Below are 16,504 nucleotides of genomic sequence, written 5' to 3'. Positions count from 1 at the left end.
CAACCACAACAATAAACCCCATGTCAAAACAATAAAAAGACAAAAACAATAAAAATAATATAATTAATACAATAAAAACTGCTTAATTCGCTGTGAGAAACTCCGTACTAAGAAAATAATAATTAAAGACATTTGATTAAGCACACAACAAACAATAATGTCACTTTATGTGTATGGTTTGGTAGGAATCTGTTCCACATTGGATTGAAAATGAAGTTAACGGCTACAGTATTTCTTAAATCGTAACAATTTTTTACCACACACAAAGGATATCACTGCTTCTTTTTCTTCAACTGTCAGGCGTTTTGGTCTTATTGACCTGCGCATACACTGTGTCCTCCTGCTGTTCACTATCCTGCAGTGTGTGTGATGAAGGGGAGGACGTGTTAGATTTGAATATGGAAAAGTTGATTTCTCCATAATGGATGTTTTCTTCATCTTTTTGTGCAGTCAACTCTGCACGTGCTTCATTCTAAAAGTACAGAGATGAAAATGTGAGGTGGACAAACACTCAGTGCTTCTGTAAACTACCAGTGGCTTCTTATTTCCCTCACCTGATTCTGTGCTTTTGTCTTCAAACACCTGAAAGACACAAAATTATTTTATTATCTATAAGGCCTAGCTGTGACATCACCTGCTCCAGAGAGGTGTAACTTACCAAAAAGAGATGAAGGCAATGAGGCCAACAAGAGCCACAAACCCAAAGACTGCTCCAACAATTACAGTCCATTCTAGAGGTCCTCCTGACCAAAACAGAAAGACCAAATGAGAATTGACAGGATATCCATATGTCAAGTTTGTCTGTTAGCTTGTCAGTGATAGACTTATTGTATTTACTGCAGAAAATAGTGATGAAAATGTTTAAAAATATAAAACTTTTTAGCCCATGACATTGAACAATAGATTAAAAAAATGGAGCCTGCCAACTGTATCAGTAGATTCCTTATCCTGATATAGACTTCCATTCACTTGCACTCCTTTCAAAATAGTAGTTAGTAGTCGCCCCCTGCTGGTTGAGATGATTCCTACTAATGATTTCAGTAAACCTTTCTTTACCTGTGACACGGATCTCTGCAGATGTTTGGTTTCCAAAATCGTGGACAGCAATGCAGACATAAACCTCTCCTTCAGCCAAAATTATGTTGTAAAGAACTGGTCCCTTTATCTCGGTCTGGGTTCCATCCGGACTTCTCTTTAACCAGACAAATTGGCTAACAGTGGGTTTGGCTCTGCTAGAGCAGGTTAGGTTTACCTGGTTGCCTGGTGACAGCCCATCTGATGGACTCACAGACACTGATGTTTCCTTAGGGGCATCTGGGTAAGGAAGAACACCAGACTGATCAGTAGGAGGCAGGAAACTGCTCACAAAAAGCAATACAAAACAACAAGGTGGACTTACAGGAAACATTGAGAGTCACATTGCTCTCTGCCAACTTCTCACTGCCATCATTCACTGAATACCCAGCCGAGCAGGTGACACGGAGTCCATCGTGTTTGTCGGTCAAGTCAAAGGTCGTGTGGATTGAGGTCTCGTGTTTCTGCACCTGATGGGAGGTGTACTGTCCCTGGAGAGTCCAGGTGAGTCTAGGTGGGGACTCAAGACAGTAGGTGGGGGCTGAGCAAGTGAGAGTCACAGACTGCGCCTCCCTTAACTGAGAGTCAGATGGTGATATGCTGAAGGTGGGACTTGGAGGAGAATCTGCAATGTAAAATAAAAAAAAAAAAGGAAATGTATTGATTCAAATTGTGTACATGTAGGTGTCAATGTTTAAAATGTGTACAGTGATGTAAACTTGCAAGTTTTGTATGGACCTGTAGGAGGTGTAGAAGAGTTACAGCTTATAAACTTCTGCTTTTTGCTAGAACAGGTTTTCTAAAAGAGAGATAAGACACTGAACAGATGCTGCATTTAGCAGACGATTAACAATCTAGGTGACTTAAAAGAGGACGATTAACAATCAAGTATGTGGTTCCACTGGGAAGAGGAGCCAGGACTGCTCTCTGCTTCAGAGGCCGTTGTGCTAACTGCTAAACTATGGAACCGACAAGGAAATGTTACCCTTTTTCTCGTTAATTATTATTGTTGTTCATAACCACTGTCACACATGTGCACAACTTCAGGTCTCAACATGTTTCTGAAGATTCGTGTAAAAGGTTCCTAAAATACAAACTTATAGTTAACTGTATGTAGTTAAATGTAAAAAAAAGTTGACAAGTTAAAATCATCACCACGGGTTTCACGTTTCCTGATACAGCTGCTCAAAAAATAATAAAATGCTGTGTGTTTTTCTCACCGATGACTTTGATATTAACAGGATTACAATTAGCGGTGGCTTTGAATGGATCCCTCTCAATCCTAAAGAAGTACTTATCCGTTTGGTTGGTCTGAAAGTTTTTAAAGACAGTGGTGCAGTTTAGGTCTGTCAGGTTTCCTTCTATAGTTCCATCGTAGCCACTTGTACCACTGCTGTTGAAGATTATGTTCTGCGGTTTCTGTTCAAATTGGACCAATCCTTTAATCCACACGGCAAAAACATTTTGATTGCCCAGCTCGAAGCTTGAGGGATTAGGTTTATAGGTGCAGGGAATCTTCACACAGGATCCTGCCAGGGTCGTTACAGTCGATGGTGCAGTAATGTTAAGGTGTGTAGAGCAATCACCCGAAACACCTGAAAGATCATCAACATGGAGAAGACATAAAAAAGATTTAGAGTTGTTTTTTTTCTTCGTTTCAAATTTAACATCTGGAAAAGCTTAGGAGTTATAGAAAAAGTTTGTCTTTAGCTATATTTCTGGCATTCCTCAGTTACCTCTGAAACAGATTTTTTTTGCATTCATAATGTTTGGTTTATTTTTTTTTATCTGACTATATTCTGCTTTAGAGCATTTTTAAAGTATTAAGTATTTACTCTTGAAATATGGAGAATAATTATTTTTATTTTTAAAACATACGTTGCCAAAAACTTACCATATTTTCCATTAGAATGAATAAACAAATGAATAAAGAGCTCACCTGAAAGAAAAAGCACACAGAAGAAAATGGTCCACATCTCCATAATCACACAGTACCAACAACTACTCGAATGACAAAAGTGAGAAGTTAACCACATTTTAAAACCTTACTTCCTCTCCGGCCTTCCTCACTTAAAAAAAGAATGAGGGCAGCCAAGATCACAGGTTTAGAAACACATGTTGACAGTGAAGAAACAGACGAGGGAACTATTGCTGCAACACATTCAAACACACATGCATACAAATAAATAAATGAATAAAATGAGTCTTTATTGTAACACGGGGATATAACGGAATTGAGCCTCTGCTTTTAATCCATTAAGCGTTTAATCCATTTAAGCGTCTCAAGGGTTAATATATATAAGTCAATATATATATATATTAACAATATATCAATATATATATTATATATATTAATATACTATACTAATAACTATCTCTACTACTTCAGTTTTTTAGACGAGGGACCACATCATATATTATTTTCTTCATTCTATAACTTGTATACAGTACAATGAAAGAAAGAAAAATGAAATGAAGAAACAGATTGATCATCTTGCCCTGATAAGATTGTAAATAAAATGACATCGTAGTTACCCAGATTTACATTAAAGCTTGTCTGATTATTTTTCCTTTGATGTGTTGGTGATGTCATCAGTTAATTAACATTTCCAAAAGTTTAACTAACTTAATAACTCCTACCTATTGATTGAGGAGTTAATCGAGGGACTTGACAAGTTGCAGAGAGGTACTTGAATCAAGACAACAACAAGTTGACCCATCAACATGGATTCAACAGAAGTGGCGAATATGAGGGTCGACACCATTCGGCCGCACATTGAATCCTTCACAAAAGGGTTAACTGCAGAACAGTGGAGCTTGTTAGCTGCAGGAAAACCCGACAACGCGACCAGACTCAGGTTGGCAGACATGCTGGTGAAAATCCTTTACAGCATCATGGATGCCCTGTCCATGTATTTAAAACAAGATTCCTCTGTAAATAACTTGCGTGATATCGTGGATGGCTCCATCTCCCAAAGCTTTGCTGAAGTCTTAGGCGTTCAGTCAGTCCAAGGTCCCAGCACTGATGCGCTGACAGATCTGATTGTGACGGAGGTCATCGCTCTTGCCAGCAGTGAGAGACCAGTGCAGCCCAAGCCAACCAACTCTATGATACGCTCAGTGTGCAAAATGCTGAAGAAGTTTGCAGGCAAGATGTGTTGCACGAAAAAACCACCGCGGCAAACCAGTGTGCAGCTCTCTGATCCTACCAACAGAGACAGTGAGAATGAATCATCAATCGCCCAATCGGTCCAGGACATCCTCAGTGTCAAGGTCAATCTGATCATTGAGCCCATTGTGGAGGACGTTGGAGATCCCGAGTACAACCAACTACAAAAGCAGTTCTCCCAGGAAACTCAAACTGCTGCGGAGGAAATTGCGCAGTCTGTCAACGAGTATATCAGTTCAAAAGAGATTGAATCTGTATATCCAACCCCCATAACCCAACAGCAGGAGAGCCTAAAGGGAATGAGGACAAAGATTGGGAACTTTTTTGCGACCATGTTTGCCAAGGCCTCAATTTGTCGGATCTTTTCACAAGTAAAGGCAAAGTTCCAGAATGAGGCCAACCTTAAAGATAGCGATGCAATCAGGGCATTGCTGGCTGAAGCAATGCCCTTGCTGCAGGCGATCGCCAAGCCACAAATAAGTGTTGAGGAACCAGGTATGCCTTATAAACTTGAGAATGTCTCACGGGATGACGTTGTTGAACTGACAGAACAACTCAGTGATCTCATCTACAAGCATGTCACCGGACAGATTGTCCCACAAGCATTCAAGGAGGGTGATCTTGAATCCCAGCCACAGCCATATGCCAGCATGTACGCAGATATACGTCAAAGAGTCGTCTGCTTCCTCTCAGTAATGAACTGGTGGCTGGAAAACCAAGTCACCCGCTACAGTGACAAGGTACTTCGTGCACTGATGGAAAATGAGACACTCCCATCGGGACAAATCCCTCTAATGGAGGATATTGAGCCACAGCAGGAAGAGCTTACTGTTCTTACAACCAAGATTGAGCCAGATGAAACTGCAAGTAGAGAAGTTAGCAAGACCTGTCTCAGACTTGTGATCACAACTCTCATCAAGAGAGTCTGGAAGGCAGTCAAAGGAGATAGGGCCTTCTTTACAGACTTGGAGTCCACTGTTCAAGGTCTTGTAATTGAAACTTGGGCTCAACTCGACAGCAACAATGTGAGGATCACACCAAGAAATGCAGAGAACCTTGACAAGGCCATCTTCAGAGACCTTCGCAAAAAGTGGGGCTCTTCTAAGAGGATCTTGGTATGCATGGAGAGGGGAGACCCAGACCTTACACAGTGCATTGCTGCCTCCTGCAAAGCTCACCTGATAAAACAACGCAGTGCCATCTTCAGGCTCTTTTCGGTATGAGACTGGGAAGAGTGATCTCATGGATAAGTTTAAGATTTTTCCCTTCAGGTATTCCGGTTTCCATGAAAAAGGAATAGCTACCTCAACAGAGTTAGGTTTGTATTGGTGTTTACTCTGGGTTAGCTGCACCTCATTCTTCTTTGGTGTTTTTACGGCTACTGGCATCTGTGACGTTTGCACTGCTGCCTTCTTATGGATGCATTCCTTCACCACAGTCAGGATCCCTGCCATGTAGATCAACAACTCATTCTGCTGAACTGTTTTATGCCCCCCAAATGTAGATGTTGTGCTGTTGAGTCTAATTTTAGAAAAGCAGAGTGCACACAGTAGTTTATAGCAGCCATCGCCTTTAAAACCTTTACACCCCCAAGGCTTAGGTGGCCCAGGAACTAACCCGATCCAGGTTGAGATTGAAACAGATTATTATGCTTTATGTGGCATTTCCAACTGAGATTTGAAAGACAGTGGATTGAAGAGGGGGGTCCAGTTAGCTAGATTTACTGTAGAATTTGCATGATTTCTTAGTCAGTGCAGAACATACAACATGTAAGTCCTTCATATCTGTTTACTCTAAGCTAAGCCAAACATTTAATATATTGAATATCTTTAAAATGTTTAAAAAATGGAAAATAAAAATTCTTAGGAAACTGTGAATAAAAAATGGATAAATATAATAAAATAAAACATGTATATGAAACCCAGTTTTACTTTTGTCAATATGGAAACTAGATTTATATTATATTATGTAGTGATTAATCATTCTTAAATTTACAGCACATTATTACCAACAGACCATTCACGGCTCATAATGTGCACCCCCCCAATTCATTGCACACCACATTCCAGAGGGGAGAATCTGGAAATGACAGAAAATCCAGAAGAGGGCACCAGTGCAGTGTTGTAGAATGCCATGGGTCATCATACACTAACAAATCAGCACACTGGTTTCAGGGTTAACTACAGGTCAAAGGCAGGTGACATGAGGTTGGACTCCATGACCAGCATCAAACAACTAGTAATAGACTCCCTGTAGTTACTCATTATGTAAAAGAAATTCTCATAGTTACTGATCCTTTACTTAGTTTATCTAACTTGCACCTCTATTAGAAAACTTTTGTAGTTCTAGCTACTGTCCCCTAGTTTGGGTAGCGGCTCCAGTCGTATAAATATATAAATTCCGTTAGTTCCTCTGGATGCACAGTTCTTGGCACTGCAGCTAAATCCTGGTTTCTTGTAATGAAAAAAACAAAAACTGATCATAAATGATCGGGTTATCTTATTGTGATTTCATCACACTGCTTGGGAGGTCTGTACCAATAAAACTGAGACACGTGTGATTTAATATTAAAAAAATCTGGTTGCACTTTGGCCCTTCAAAGCTTGTACCTGCACGGCAGTAATTCGAAAGTACTTTCTGGATGTTGGCAAACTCCTGTACAGACTTGTTTGTCAGGACTCTGTTGAGGAGTGCTGTCCGTGTGTTTTAACATTTAATCTTTCAGAGGTCAGAACATGGACCATAATGAGGAGGAAGCCTCGGACTACGGAGAGCAGCTGCAGTTCATCTTTCCAACAGCCCAGACAACTGACTTTCAATGCCTTTTGGAAACTGAACTGTCCAGAACAAAGTAAGAGCATTGCCGCCGCTGTCTTGCCAAACTGCAACTACTTCCTTCACCTGGTTACCACACTTCTCATGCCATTTACATTTTCAGGCTATGCATTTCAGGTTAATTATTCTGAACACATGATTTGCACATATTCATGACATATTCATTTTTAAGTTAAAATTAAATTACCTCCAAGATCATCAACAGTTTAAGACCGATGCTTGGAAACTAGGAAGACAAGCTGGTGACTGAACTTGACGTGCTGCAACCTTTACAGTTTACTGTGGTCAAAACCACTTACAGAAATAAAGAGGAAACTAGATACATAGAAGCAGAACCAACGTGATCCACAGACTGTAGACACTGAGTCTACAGCAGTTTAGCAATATATTTACAGCTTCATGTCTTTGTTGGTTACTTTTTTACTACCTGTTTGTTAATCACCAACCCTTCTTCCCCTGAACAAAGGCAAATCTTTTTATACCAGTGCCATAAACTTCTGTCCAAATCACTCCCATCTCAGGAAGTGTGTTCTTCACAGACAACCGTTTATGTCCTATGAAGATGTCTGTTATATGTTCACTGCTCCATCTCACAGACACACAGTCTGTACCAAATCCAAACTTTGACATCTGAGTAAACACTGCATTAGCCCACACCAAGCCCAAAAATAAAACAAAATAATAAAAAGACTTATTTCTTTTTTTCCCTCTGTCTTTGCAGACACCACAGTCAGATTGATGAGTGGTCGTTGCCTGGCAACGAGTCACTAAAAAAGGAATCGTCCATGAATTTACCTCCAGAATTTAGTACTAATCCTGAATCCAGTGCAGGGTCAGTGAAGAGTGACTGGTCTAAAGATGAGCCAGCATACCTTGGTATTGAATCTGGACATAGACCTCAGCAGCCCACAGCAGAGTCAGAGAAGAGTGACTGGTCCATTGAAGAACCCCCAAACTTCAGTACTGAACCTCAGCTCAGACCAAAGATTGACTGGTCTCCATACTTTGCTGACAAACCAAGACCCATGCCTAGGCTCAAAGCAGAGTCAGCAAAGGGTGACTGTTCCAGAGATTCTCCATTCTTAAAAGCTGAGGCAGGATGCCTGGACATGAGGTAAGAAATGCCTTTGGAACTTTGATGTCATTTGATCTGACTATGAATAAGTTCTAATTATTAACCAAGGGTCCTGTAATATTCTTCAATGTTACAGGTCCATTGAAGAACCCCCAAACTTCAGTACTGAACCTCAGCCCCGACCAAAGATGGACTGGTCCAAGGATGAATCTGGGTACGAATAACCTCTATTTATTAAAGTGGTCTTTCAGTAAAAATAAATAAAAAACTCACCTGTAAATGATCATGTCTGCTTAGATTGGACTCTGTGGAGCAAGAGATGTCCAAGTGTGGTTCATGTCAGAAACTCCAGGGGGCTCTGTACCGTGACCAGCCTGGAGACCCCACCTGTTCTCAGGGGGGACAGAGATCAGAAGCAAACAGATCAATGAACCAATCAGCCGTGAATGCACAGAGTAAGAATATTGTGTACAATTTTTATTTGACTTTTGAGTATTCATCGAGAAACCCCAGCAAATTTAAAACTTTGTCTTGAGTGGACTTGTCTATGTTACGGGTTAACACCAGCATTTACTATTTACAATTAAAAAGTGTAATCTGATTGACTGACTAACTGTTCCTAATCCATCAGCAGAATATTGGCCAATTGATATTATCAGCCTGATATTAGCATAATTATGTTATATCCTTAAGAATCGCAAAAAGTGTTTGGAAAATATCGGCATATCAGATATCAGCAAAAGTTAATATCGGACCTCCAAAGTATAAACATTCCCATTGAATTGTTGATGTGATTTTTTTTTTCCTAGTGTATGTAAATCTACAAGACGTGCTGGAAGAACATAAGACTGACCTGAGAAGAAGATGTGAACACATAACTGAAGGAACTGACTGTACAGAAAGTAAAATCCTACTGGAAAGGATCGTCACTGAGCTTTACATCACAGAGGGACTTGATGAAGAGGTCAATACCCAACATGAGGTGAGGCAGCTTGAGACAGGTTCCAAAACCAGAACCATCTCTGACACTCCCATCAAGTGCTGTGACATCTTTAAACCACGACCTGACCAGCAGGGACCCATCAGAGTCGTTCTGACCAATGGTGTTGCTGGTATTGGAAAAACCTTCTCGGTTCAGAAGTTTACTCTAGACTGGGCTGAGGGTTTAGAAAACCAGGATGTGGGTCTGGTGGTTGCCCTTTCCTTTAGGGAACTGAACCTGATCAGAGATCAGCAGTACAGTCTTCTCAAACTGCTACACGTTTTCCATCCAACATTACAGAAGATCACACCAGAGAAGCTCAAAGACTGTAAACTTCTGTTCATCTTTGATGGTCTGGATGAAAGCAGACTCTCTCTGGACTTCAGGAGCACAGAGATTGTGAATGACGTCACACAGATGTCATCAGTAAACGTGCTGCTGACAAACCTCATCCAGGGGAATCTGCTTCCCTCATCCCTCATCTGGATAACTTCCAGACCAGCAGCAGCCAATCAGATCCCTCCTACATGTTTGGACAGGGTTACAGAAGTGCGTGGCTTCACCGATACCCAGATAGACGAGTACTTCAGGAAGAGGTTTAGAGATGAGGAGCTGTCCAACAGAGTCATCTCACACATCAAAGCTTCCCCAATGCTTCACATCATGTGTAGAATTCCAGTCTTCTGCTGGATCAGTGCCACAGTTCAGGAGCACATGTTGACCACAGACAAGAGAGAAGAGCTGCCCAAGACTCTGACTGACCTGTACTCACACTTCCTGTTGGATCAGATGAGGAGGAAAAGTATAAAGTATCATGAGGGAAGTAAGACACAGGAGCTCAATGACACTTACAGAGATGTTCTCCTAAAGCTGGGGAAGCTGGCATTTGAACACTTGGAGAAAGGAAATATAATGTTCTATCAAGAAGACCTGGAGCAGTGTGGTCTGGATGTCACAGATGCCTTGGTTTGCTCTGGAGTTTGCACTGAGATTTTCATGAGCGAGAGTGTGATCCTCCAGAAATCCATCTACTGTTTTGTTCATTTGAGTGTGCAGGAGTTTTTGGCTGCTGTCTACATGTTTCATTGCTTCATCAACAGGAAGACAGATGTACTGCAGGGTTTCTTAAAAGAAGAATACAAATCTGAGTCACTTTTACCCTACCCATCCATGTTTGAAACGCTCTTTGGGTATTTCACAACTACGGCCGATGCTGATTTACTGTTGACCATTTTTCTGACAACAGCCATGAAGAAAAACCTTAAAAGTGACGGCAGTCACTTAGACCTGTTTGTTCGCTTTCTTCACGGCCTTTGTCTTGAGTCCAATCAGAGACTTTTGAAAGACCTCATAGGTCAAACAGAGACCTGTCCAGAAAACATCCAGAGAATCATCAAGAATCTAAAGGAGATGAACGTGGATGATATTTCTCCCAGCAGAAGCATCAACGTCTTTCACTGTCTCACAGAGATAAAGGACCAATCAGTGCATCAGGAGATTCAACAGTTTTTAAAGTTGGAGAACAGAACACTACAGAAACTCTCTGGGATCCACTGTTCAGCTCTGGCCTACATGCTACAAATGTCAGAAACGGTTGTGGAGGAGTTGGACCTGGAGAAGTACAACACATCAGTGGAGGGACGATGGAGACTGATCTCAGCTGTGAGGAACTGCAAGAAGGCCCGGTGAGTCCAGACTGTTGGCAGTTCAACACCTTAGGTGTCAATGCAGGTACTCTGCAGAGATGACATGAGAACATACGGATCATGGTATTAAAGAGTTTTATGGCTATGGATCACTGTATTTTTGTAGTAAAATATTATTTTCTCCCATCAGACTTACTGGCTGTCGACTTTCAGAGACTCATTGTGAAGTCATTGCCTCAGCTCTGAAGTCCAGAACTTCCCCTTTAAAAGAGCTGGACCTCAGTGGAAATTACTTGGAGGACAAACATGTACGGATCTTAAGTAGCGGCCTGGAAAGTCCACACTGTGGACTGGAGAGTTTAAGGTCAGTTGGAATACTGCAGTATTTGCAGAAAGTATACTAACATAGGTAAAATACTAAAGTTTTTATTTTCTTTTTAATTTAAAACAAAATGACCAATTACTCATTTACATAACCTCACTTTAAAACAAAATGACCAATTACTCATTGACATAACCTCACTAGATTTCCTGTTTTTTACTTTTTAGGTTAATAGAGTGCAGTTTGACAATGTTTAGTTTTGCCCCCTTGGTCTTAGCCCTGGGGTCTCACCCATCCCACTTGAGATTACTGAACCTGAGAGGAAACCAGCTGCAAGACTCAGGAGTGGAGAACCTGTGTCATTTTCTAAAGAGTCCACACTGTCAACTACAGAAACTCAGGTAAGACACAAGGAATCTTAGGAAACTACAGACACTGGCTCATATTAAAGCCAAACTTAGCAGGAGTTTTAAAAAAAACAACTCACTCCTAGACCAAAGTCTGTTAAAGAAATCAGTTACTTTAAACATCCCATATTAGTGTCAGTTACATGAATGGCCACACGAGGCTCCAATAAATCGGAAAATCCTGTGACAATTGTAATTTTCTATTTCCTCCGTGGACTTCTGTGTTGGGGAGTGTTTTACAAAGTGTTGTTGTTTAGCTGTCTACCAGTGAGATGAAGCAGTGAAAGTGTTCTTCTGTTACAATAATTTGATGTTATAATCAGAGATGACATGCTTTGTTTCTTTATTCAGCCTGAGCTCCTGTACTTTGACAGATCAGAGTTGTTCTGCTCTGGTCTCAGCTCTAAAGTCCAACCCGTCCCACCTGAGACACCTGAACCTCAGTTGGAACCACCTACAAGACTCAGGAGTGAAAATATTGTGTGGTTTTCTGGAGAGACCTGATTGCCAATTAGAGACCCTGAAGTTCGTTCAAAAACTGTTTCCTTCACATTTTTTCAATGTCAATAAAAAGTATAGTGAGATGGTACAGGTTTGTCCTCTGATGACATTTTCTGGTTGATAACAAATGTGTTCATTTACCTATTTTCAGGTTGCAGTCTTGTACACTGTCAGGCGTCAGCTGCTTTTATCTGAACTCCGCTCTGAACTCCAACCCATCCCACCTGAAAAGGATGGACCTCAGCTGGAACCAGCTTCAGGACTCGGGGGTTGAGACGCTCTGTGTCTTTTTACAGAATCCACACCATCAACTTGAGAATCTGAGGTCAGAAACTACTTTAAGTTCTGCATTCCAGTTCGCAAAAGAAAAAAAACTTTCCTAGTCAACCACAGCATTATGTAGCCTATCTGCATCGCTGAGATAAATGTCTAAGGAAGTACCTGTTTTAACACCTCAGTTAAAGATAGATGACACTCACTACAGAAGGAAGGCGTCAACCCACAGCTCAAACTTCCTTTTATTATCACTCATTTAATCTTGCTTTTTATGACTATTTCTCAGATTGAGGTTCTGCGGGTTATCAGAGATGAGCTGCCACCTTTTGGCTGCAGTATTAAAGTCCAACCCCGCCACCATGACAAACCTGGATTTGAGCCACAATGCCATACAGTACACAAGCCTTGAACAGCTGAGTACTCTGATTGAACAATTACAATTTCAAGGAGGAAGACTTTAAGCCAAGTGAGGAACTGGAAGAGGAAAACATTCATAGATCCTGTTTGGATCAGAGCTCCATCACCCCTGTGTAAATTGTGCAATTAAAAAAAAACTGAATTCAGTTATTTTTCTGTTGTCTTTTAGCTGGGAGTATAAAACCACAGTCCCACTAGACTCTAGTGACTAGAGAGTACCCGGAATCATTAGTACCTGAAACGTGTTCTCACCTTATGTGAAGAAGTGTGTATAAATTGGCACTTTTCTGTAATAACTAGGGCCAGACAAAGCTAGCATCGGGCTCTGTCTCCAGGTTAATTTTGTATCTACTCACGTTATTTACATTGGTTTCTTTACAGTTATTCTAGTTCCTCTCCTGCTTCCTGTTGTAGAAACCATTTACGGCACCCAAACATCACACACTCAATTTATCCGAATCATCGTGCATAATAAAAGGACTAGCTGTTAGCCTAAACAAATTAGCATTGACGTTTTCACTCGGCCCCTACAGAAAGCCAACCTGCTGCTCACCTTTTCACGTGACTCGACGTTGTCACGGCCAACCAGACTTGGTGGCCTCGCGTTTTATGCCCCAAATATTTAGTTTCTTTCTCATATATATATATTAGGACTTATATTGTGATACAGCGAAAAGAAGTTGGTAACTTTACATTTCAACGCTAAAAGAATGTTCTATAAACTTCTGGCGCTGGACTACGATGCTGCGTTCACGTGCTCTTCGTTATTTATCGCTGTCCATTTGTGGAATTAAATCAGAAAAACTTTATTACCCCCGATGGTATTTGTTGAAAAGCATTTAAACATTGCGTTTAAATAATTTGGTAATGTATCAAAAAATGAAGATAAATCAAGACCAGACCAAAAAGAATTACAAAAATACTACTTGTATATTTCTAGAGCGGGTCTGGATCAATGTAAAGATCCTAATTATTTAAAATTAGTGATGTGGCAGAGAAAAAAGATAATCAGAATCAGCTAAAGCTGGCCAATATAGTAAGACGATGGATGACATTTAACAAAATAACAATAAAGGTTTGTCAAGTAAGAACTTGGACGATGGTTTTCAGTTCAAAATAAAAACACACTGCATAAAATCCAAAGCAAATTATCAAAGTTTATTCTCCTGCACATTTAAAAGCAAATAAAAGTCAAAGTTTGTATCGCCGAGCTTTCAAACGGTCGTTTCCAAAGAAAAACAAAAAGGTCTACAGAAAACGAACGGCCTCAGCTCCAGTTGTTCACAGAAACACTGGACTCTACGGTAGACTCCAGTCCCGCCCTGACAGTCATTTGCTCCAACCTCCCTCTAGTGGCAAACAATGAGTAATCATTAGTCATTAATCAGACCTGCGGAAAAGCCTTCCACTGGGTTCTTGTTGAGCTCTGCAAACTGTCTTAGGAAAATAAAATGACACGCAGAACTAAAGGTCAACCACCCTGTTGGGTTTTCTGTGTTTCTTGCAAAACCCAGCTTTATCTAAATCCCTTTAAGGCAGGTGGCATATGTAACACACAGTAGCCACAGTTGATCAAAGAGCTTTTCTCTTTTATCTTCCTATGACATCATCTTTTAAGTCAAATGTGCAGTTTAGTCGTCAGAACGCTAACATGACCTTACAAACACATAAGGGAAGAGAAATGAGAGGATACAAGAGGAAGGAGGAGAGACCAAGATCCAGGAGAAGATAGATAGATGATCCCGTATTAAATTATTAAATTCAATAAGGAGCAGTGATGCAACACTTGCTGCTGTTTAACCCTACCTCTGTTTAACTTACTTTTACAAACCACTGTCAATCATCAGTGTACAAGAAAAAAAAATAAAAATAGGGATTAGCTCTTAGGTGTGATTGATAAAAAAAATCGAAAATGTCAGCACTTAAAGTCTCAGTGGATTTGCCAAAGGTGTCGGTGGAAACTGTCAGTCCATGTGTTAAAACCTTTTTGACCGGACTGACGGCAGAGCAGTGGAGCTTGTTAGAAACAGGCACGCCCGATGATTCCACCAGGCTCCGTTTGGCTGACATGCTGCTGAACGTCTTTCGATGCGTGGTTGGCGTCTTATCAGACTCTTTGCAGAAAGGCGTGTCAGTGGATAATGTGCGAGACAGTCTGGAAGACTCCATCGAGCGCAGCTTTGCCGAGGCCGTGGGCGTGGAGGTGGTGAATGGTCCTGGCTCTGACACGGTGACAGAGTGGATTGCAACTGAAGTTGTTGCCCTGGCCAGCAGTGAGAGACCAGCACAGCCGAAGCCGACAAACTCGTTGATTCGCTCCGTGTGCAGAATGTTGAAGAGGTGTGCAGGAAAGATGAAAAGGTGCTGTGGTGGGAAGCAGTCACGATACAGCAGCATTCAGACTTCCCCCAACCAGACCAACAAGGACAGTGATGCCCCGTCATCAATTAAACAGGTGGTCCAGGAGGTCATCAGTGAAGAGCTAAATCAGATTATTGAGCCTTTTGTGGAGGAAGTGGAAGATGTGACGTATAACCAGTTACAAGAGCAGTTGTATAACGAGACTGATGCTGCTGCAGAAGACATCGCTCAGTCTGTCACCGAATACATCGGTTCCAAAGAGTCCAAAGAGTCCGGATTTTTTATTCCTAGTCCAAAAGCCCAACAGCAGAAGAATTTAAAGGGAGTGCGAAACAAAATTGGCAACTTTTTTGCTAAAATGTTTGCTAAAGCTTCAATCTGTCGAATTTTCTCACAAGTAAAGACAAAGTTCTCGGACGAGGCCAAAGTTGACGACGATGAATCAGTCAAGTCCTTATTGGAAGATGCTGAACCTTTGCTTAACACCATTGGTAAAACCCAAGTAACTGACGAGGAAGTAAGTCTGCTTCGCAGACTTGAAAAGATTTCAAGGGACGACGTCCTTGAGTTGACGGGGGAACTCAGCGACGTCCTCTACGGTCACATCACCGGTGAAATGGCTCCGGAAGCATTCAGGGAGGACGTACCAGGAACATCATCATCTGAGGCTCAGCCGTACGCTAGAATGTATGCAGACATACGGCAAAGGGTTATTTGCTTCTTGTCACTGATGAATTGGTGGTTGGAAAATCAGGTTGCCCGTTACAGTGACAGAGTGCTGCTTGCTTTGATGGAGAATGAGACTGTGACCACAGCACAAGTGATAGAAGGACCCAGGGAGGAGGTAATACCTCTGCCGACGTACACTGAGGCAGAGCAGGAGGACGCAGCACAGACATGTCTTAAACTTGTCATCACAACTCTCATCAAGAAAGCCAGAAAGGCAGTCCAAGGCGACAGGGCCTTCTTCACAGACTTGGAGACAACCATTCAACGTCTGGTTGATGACACCTGGGCAGAGCTCAACGGCACAAACGTAAACATCACCCCAAGAAATGCTGAGAACTTGGCCAAGGCCATATTCAAAGATCTCCGCAGAAAGTGGAGCTCTGCAGTGGGAGTCCTGGTTGCTGTGGAAACGAGGGACAAGAATCTTCCACAATGCATTGCTGCCTCTTGTAAAGCTCATCTGCTTAAACAGCGCAGCAGCTTCTTCAGCATCTTTTCACAGTAAAGTGATGTGAGAGAGTGGCTGTTAATTTAGGGTTTTTTTCATAAACTTCAACTCCCCTCTGTAACAGGTTAATAGTTGCTCAGGAGTAAATCCAGAATGAGAAAAAATGGATGGATGGACCCATCCATCCATTTTTGAGTATTTCACAACTACGGCCGATGCTGATTTACTGTTGACCATTTTTCTGACAACAGCCCAGAAGAAA

At 41.4% G+C, this 16,504-nt stretch overlaps 3 protein-coding genes and 1 long non-coding RNA gene across 6 annotated transcripts in view; 1 reads left to right on the top strand and 3 right to left on the bottom strand.

Annotated features, from left to right (window-relative positions):
- Window positions 1-136: 136 nt before the first annotated feature.
- Window positions 137-3,223, bottom strand: LOC103377192 (B-cell receptor CD22-like). 2 transcript variants are annotated; one of them, XM_025054562.1, is made up of 7 exons: window positions 2,969-3,223; window positions 2,295-2,669; window positions 1,400-1,699; window positions 1,057-1,314; window positions 659-743; window positions 555-582; window positions 137-472 (listed from the first exon to the last, which is right to left on the bottom strand). In XM_025054562.1, the coding sequence occupies exons 1-7, from the start codon at window positions 3,108-3,110 to the stop codon at window positions 290-292; spliced, it is 1,371 nt and encodes a 456-aa protein (XP_024910330.1). In that variant the 5' UTR covers window positions 3,111-3,223; the 3' UTR covers window positions 137-289. The 2 variants fall into 2 exon arrangements, with proteins under 2 accessions (XP_024910330.1, XP_008306124.3); XM_008307902.3 differs by having other exon boundaries at window positions 3,014-3,219.
- Window positions 3,224-6,890: 3,667 nt separating this feature from the next.
- The window catches only part of LOC103377193 (NLR family CARD domain-containing protein 3-like), a 10,411-nt gene continuing 797 nt past the window's right edge, over window positions 6,891-16,504 (top strand). Inside the window, exons 1-10 of one of the 2 annotated variants that reach the window (XM_008307903.3) lie at window positions 6,891-7,094; window positions 7,800-8,192; window positions 8,290-8,367; window positions 8,451-8,608; window positions 8,963-10,820; window positions 10,972-11,145; window positions 11,331-11,504; window positions 11,862-12,035; window positions 12,163-12,336; window positions 12,574-12,850. In XM_008307903.3, coding sequence (XP_008306125.1) covers window positions 6,979-7,094; window positions 7,800-8,192; window positions 8,290-8,367; window positions 8,451-8,608; window positions 8,963-10,820; window positions 10,972-11,145; window positions 11,331-11,504; window positions 11,862-12,035; window positions 12,163-12,336; window positions 12,574-12,748 — 3,474 coding nt within the window. In that variant the 5' untranslated portion in view covers window positions 6,891-6,978 and the 3' untranslated portion in view covers window positions 12,749-12,850. Of the gene's footprint in view, window positions 7,095-7,799; window positions 8,193-8,289; window positions 8,368-8,450; window positions 8,609-8,962; window positions 10,821-10,971; window positions 11,146-11,330; window positions 11,505-11,861; window positions 12,036-12,162; window positions 12,337-12,573; window positions 12,851-16,504 lie in introns of those variants that run through there. The other variant, XM_025054554.1, reaches the window with a different exon arrangement.
- On the bottom strand, window positions 10,733-13,251 carry LOC112486849 (uncharacterized). Its single transcript, XR_003049406.1, has 4 exons — window positions 13,061-13,251; window positions 12,153-12,331; window positions 10,978-11,131; window positions 10,733-10,871 (listed from the first exon to the last, which is right to left on the bottom strand). It is a non-coding gene; the product is annotated as an uncharacterized LOC112486849 (long non-coding RNA).
- The window catches only part of ssr1 (signal sequence receptor, alpha), an 8,002-nt gene continuing 5,339 nt past the window's right edge, over window positions 13,842-16,504 (bottom strand). Inside the window, exon 11 of the mRNA XM_025054565.1 lies at window positions 13,842-14,047. The gene's annotated coding sequence lies outside the window, so the exon portion shown is untranslated. The remainder of the gene's footprint in view (window positions 14,048-16,504) is intronic.

This window comes from Cynoglossus semilaevis, chromosome 3 (assembly GCF_000523025.1).
Source record: "Cynoglossus semilaevis isolate Cse_v1.0 chromosome 3, Cse_v1.0, whole genome shotgun sequence".
In the NCBI taxonomy this organism is placed as follows: domain Eukaryota; kingdom Metazoa; phylum Chordata; class Actinopteri; order Pleuronectiformes; family Cynoglossidae; genus Cynoglossus; species Cynoglossus semilaevis.
Note: the sequence above shows the minus strand (reverse complement) of the source record. Positions and strands in the feature narration are given on the sequence as shown.

What these genes read in the sequence shown, in the direction of transcription:
- LOC103377192 (XM_025054562.1), bottom strand. Translation starts at nt 3,110, where the DNA reads ATGTGGTTAACTTCTCACTTTTGTCATTCGAGTAGTTGTTGGTACTGT. An exon ending in TCATTCTAATGGAAAATATG is followed by an intron (nt 2,670 to 2,968) that starts GTAAGTTTTTGG and finishes ATGATCTTTCAG; the next exon opens with GTGTTTCGGGTGATTGCTCT. An exon ending in TGCAGAGATCCGTGTCACAG is followed by an intron (nt 744 to 1,056) that starts GTAAAGAAAGGT and finishes TGTTTTGGTCAG; the next exon opens with GAGGACCTCTAGAATGGACT.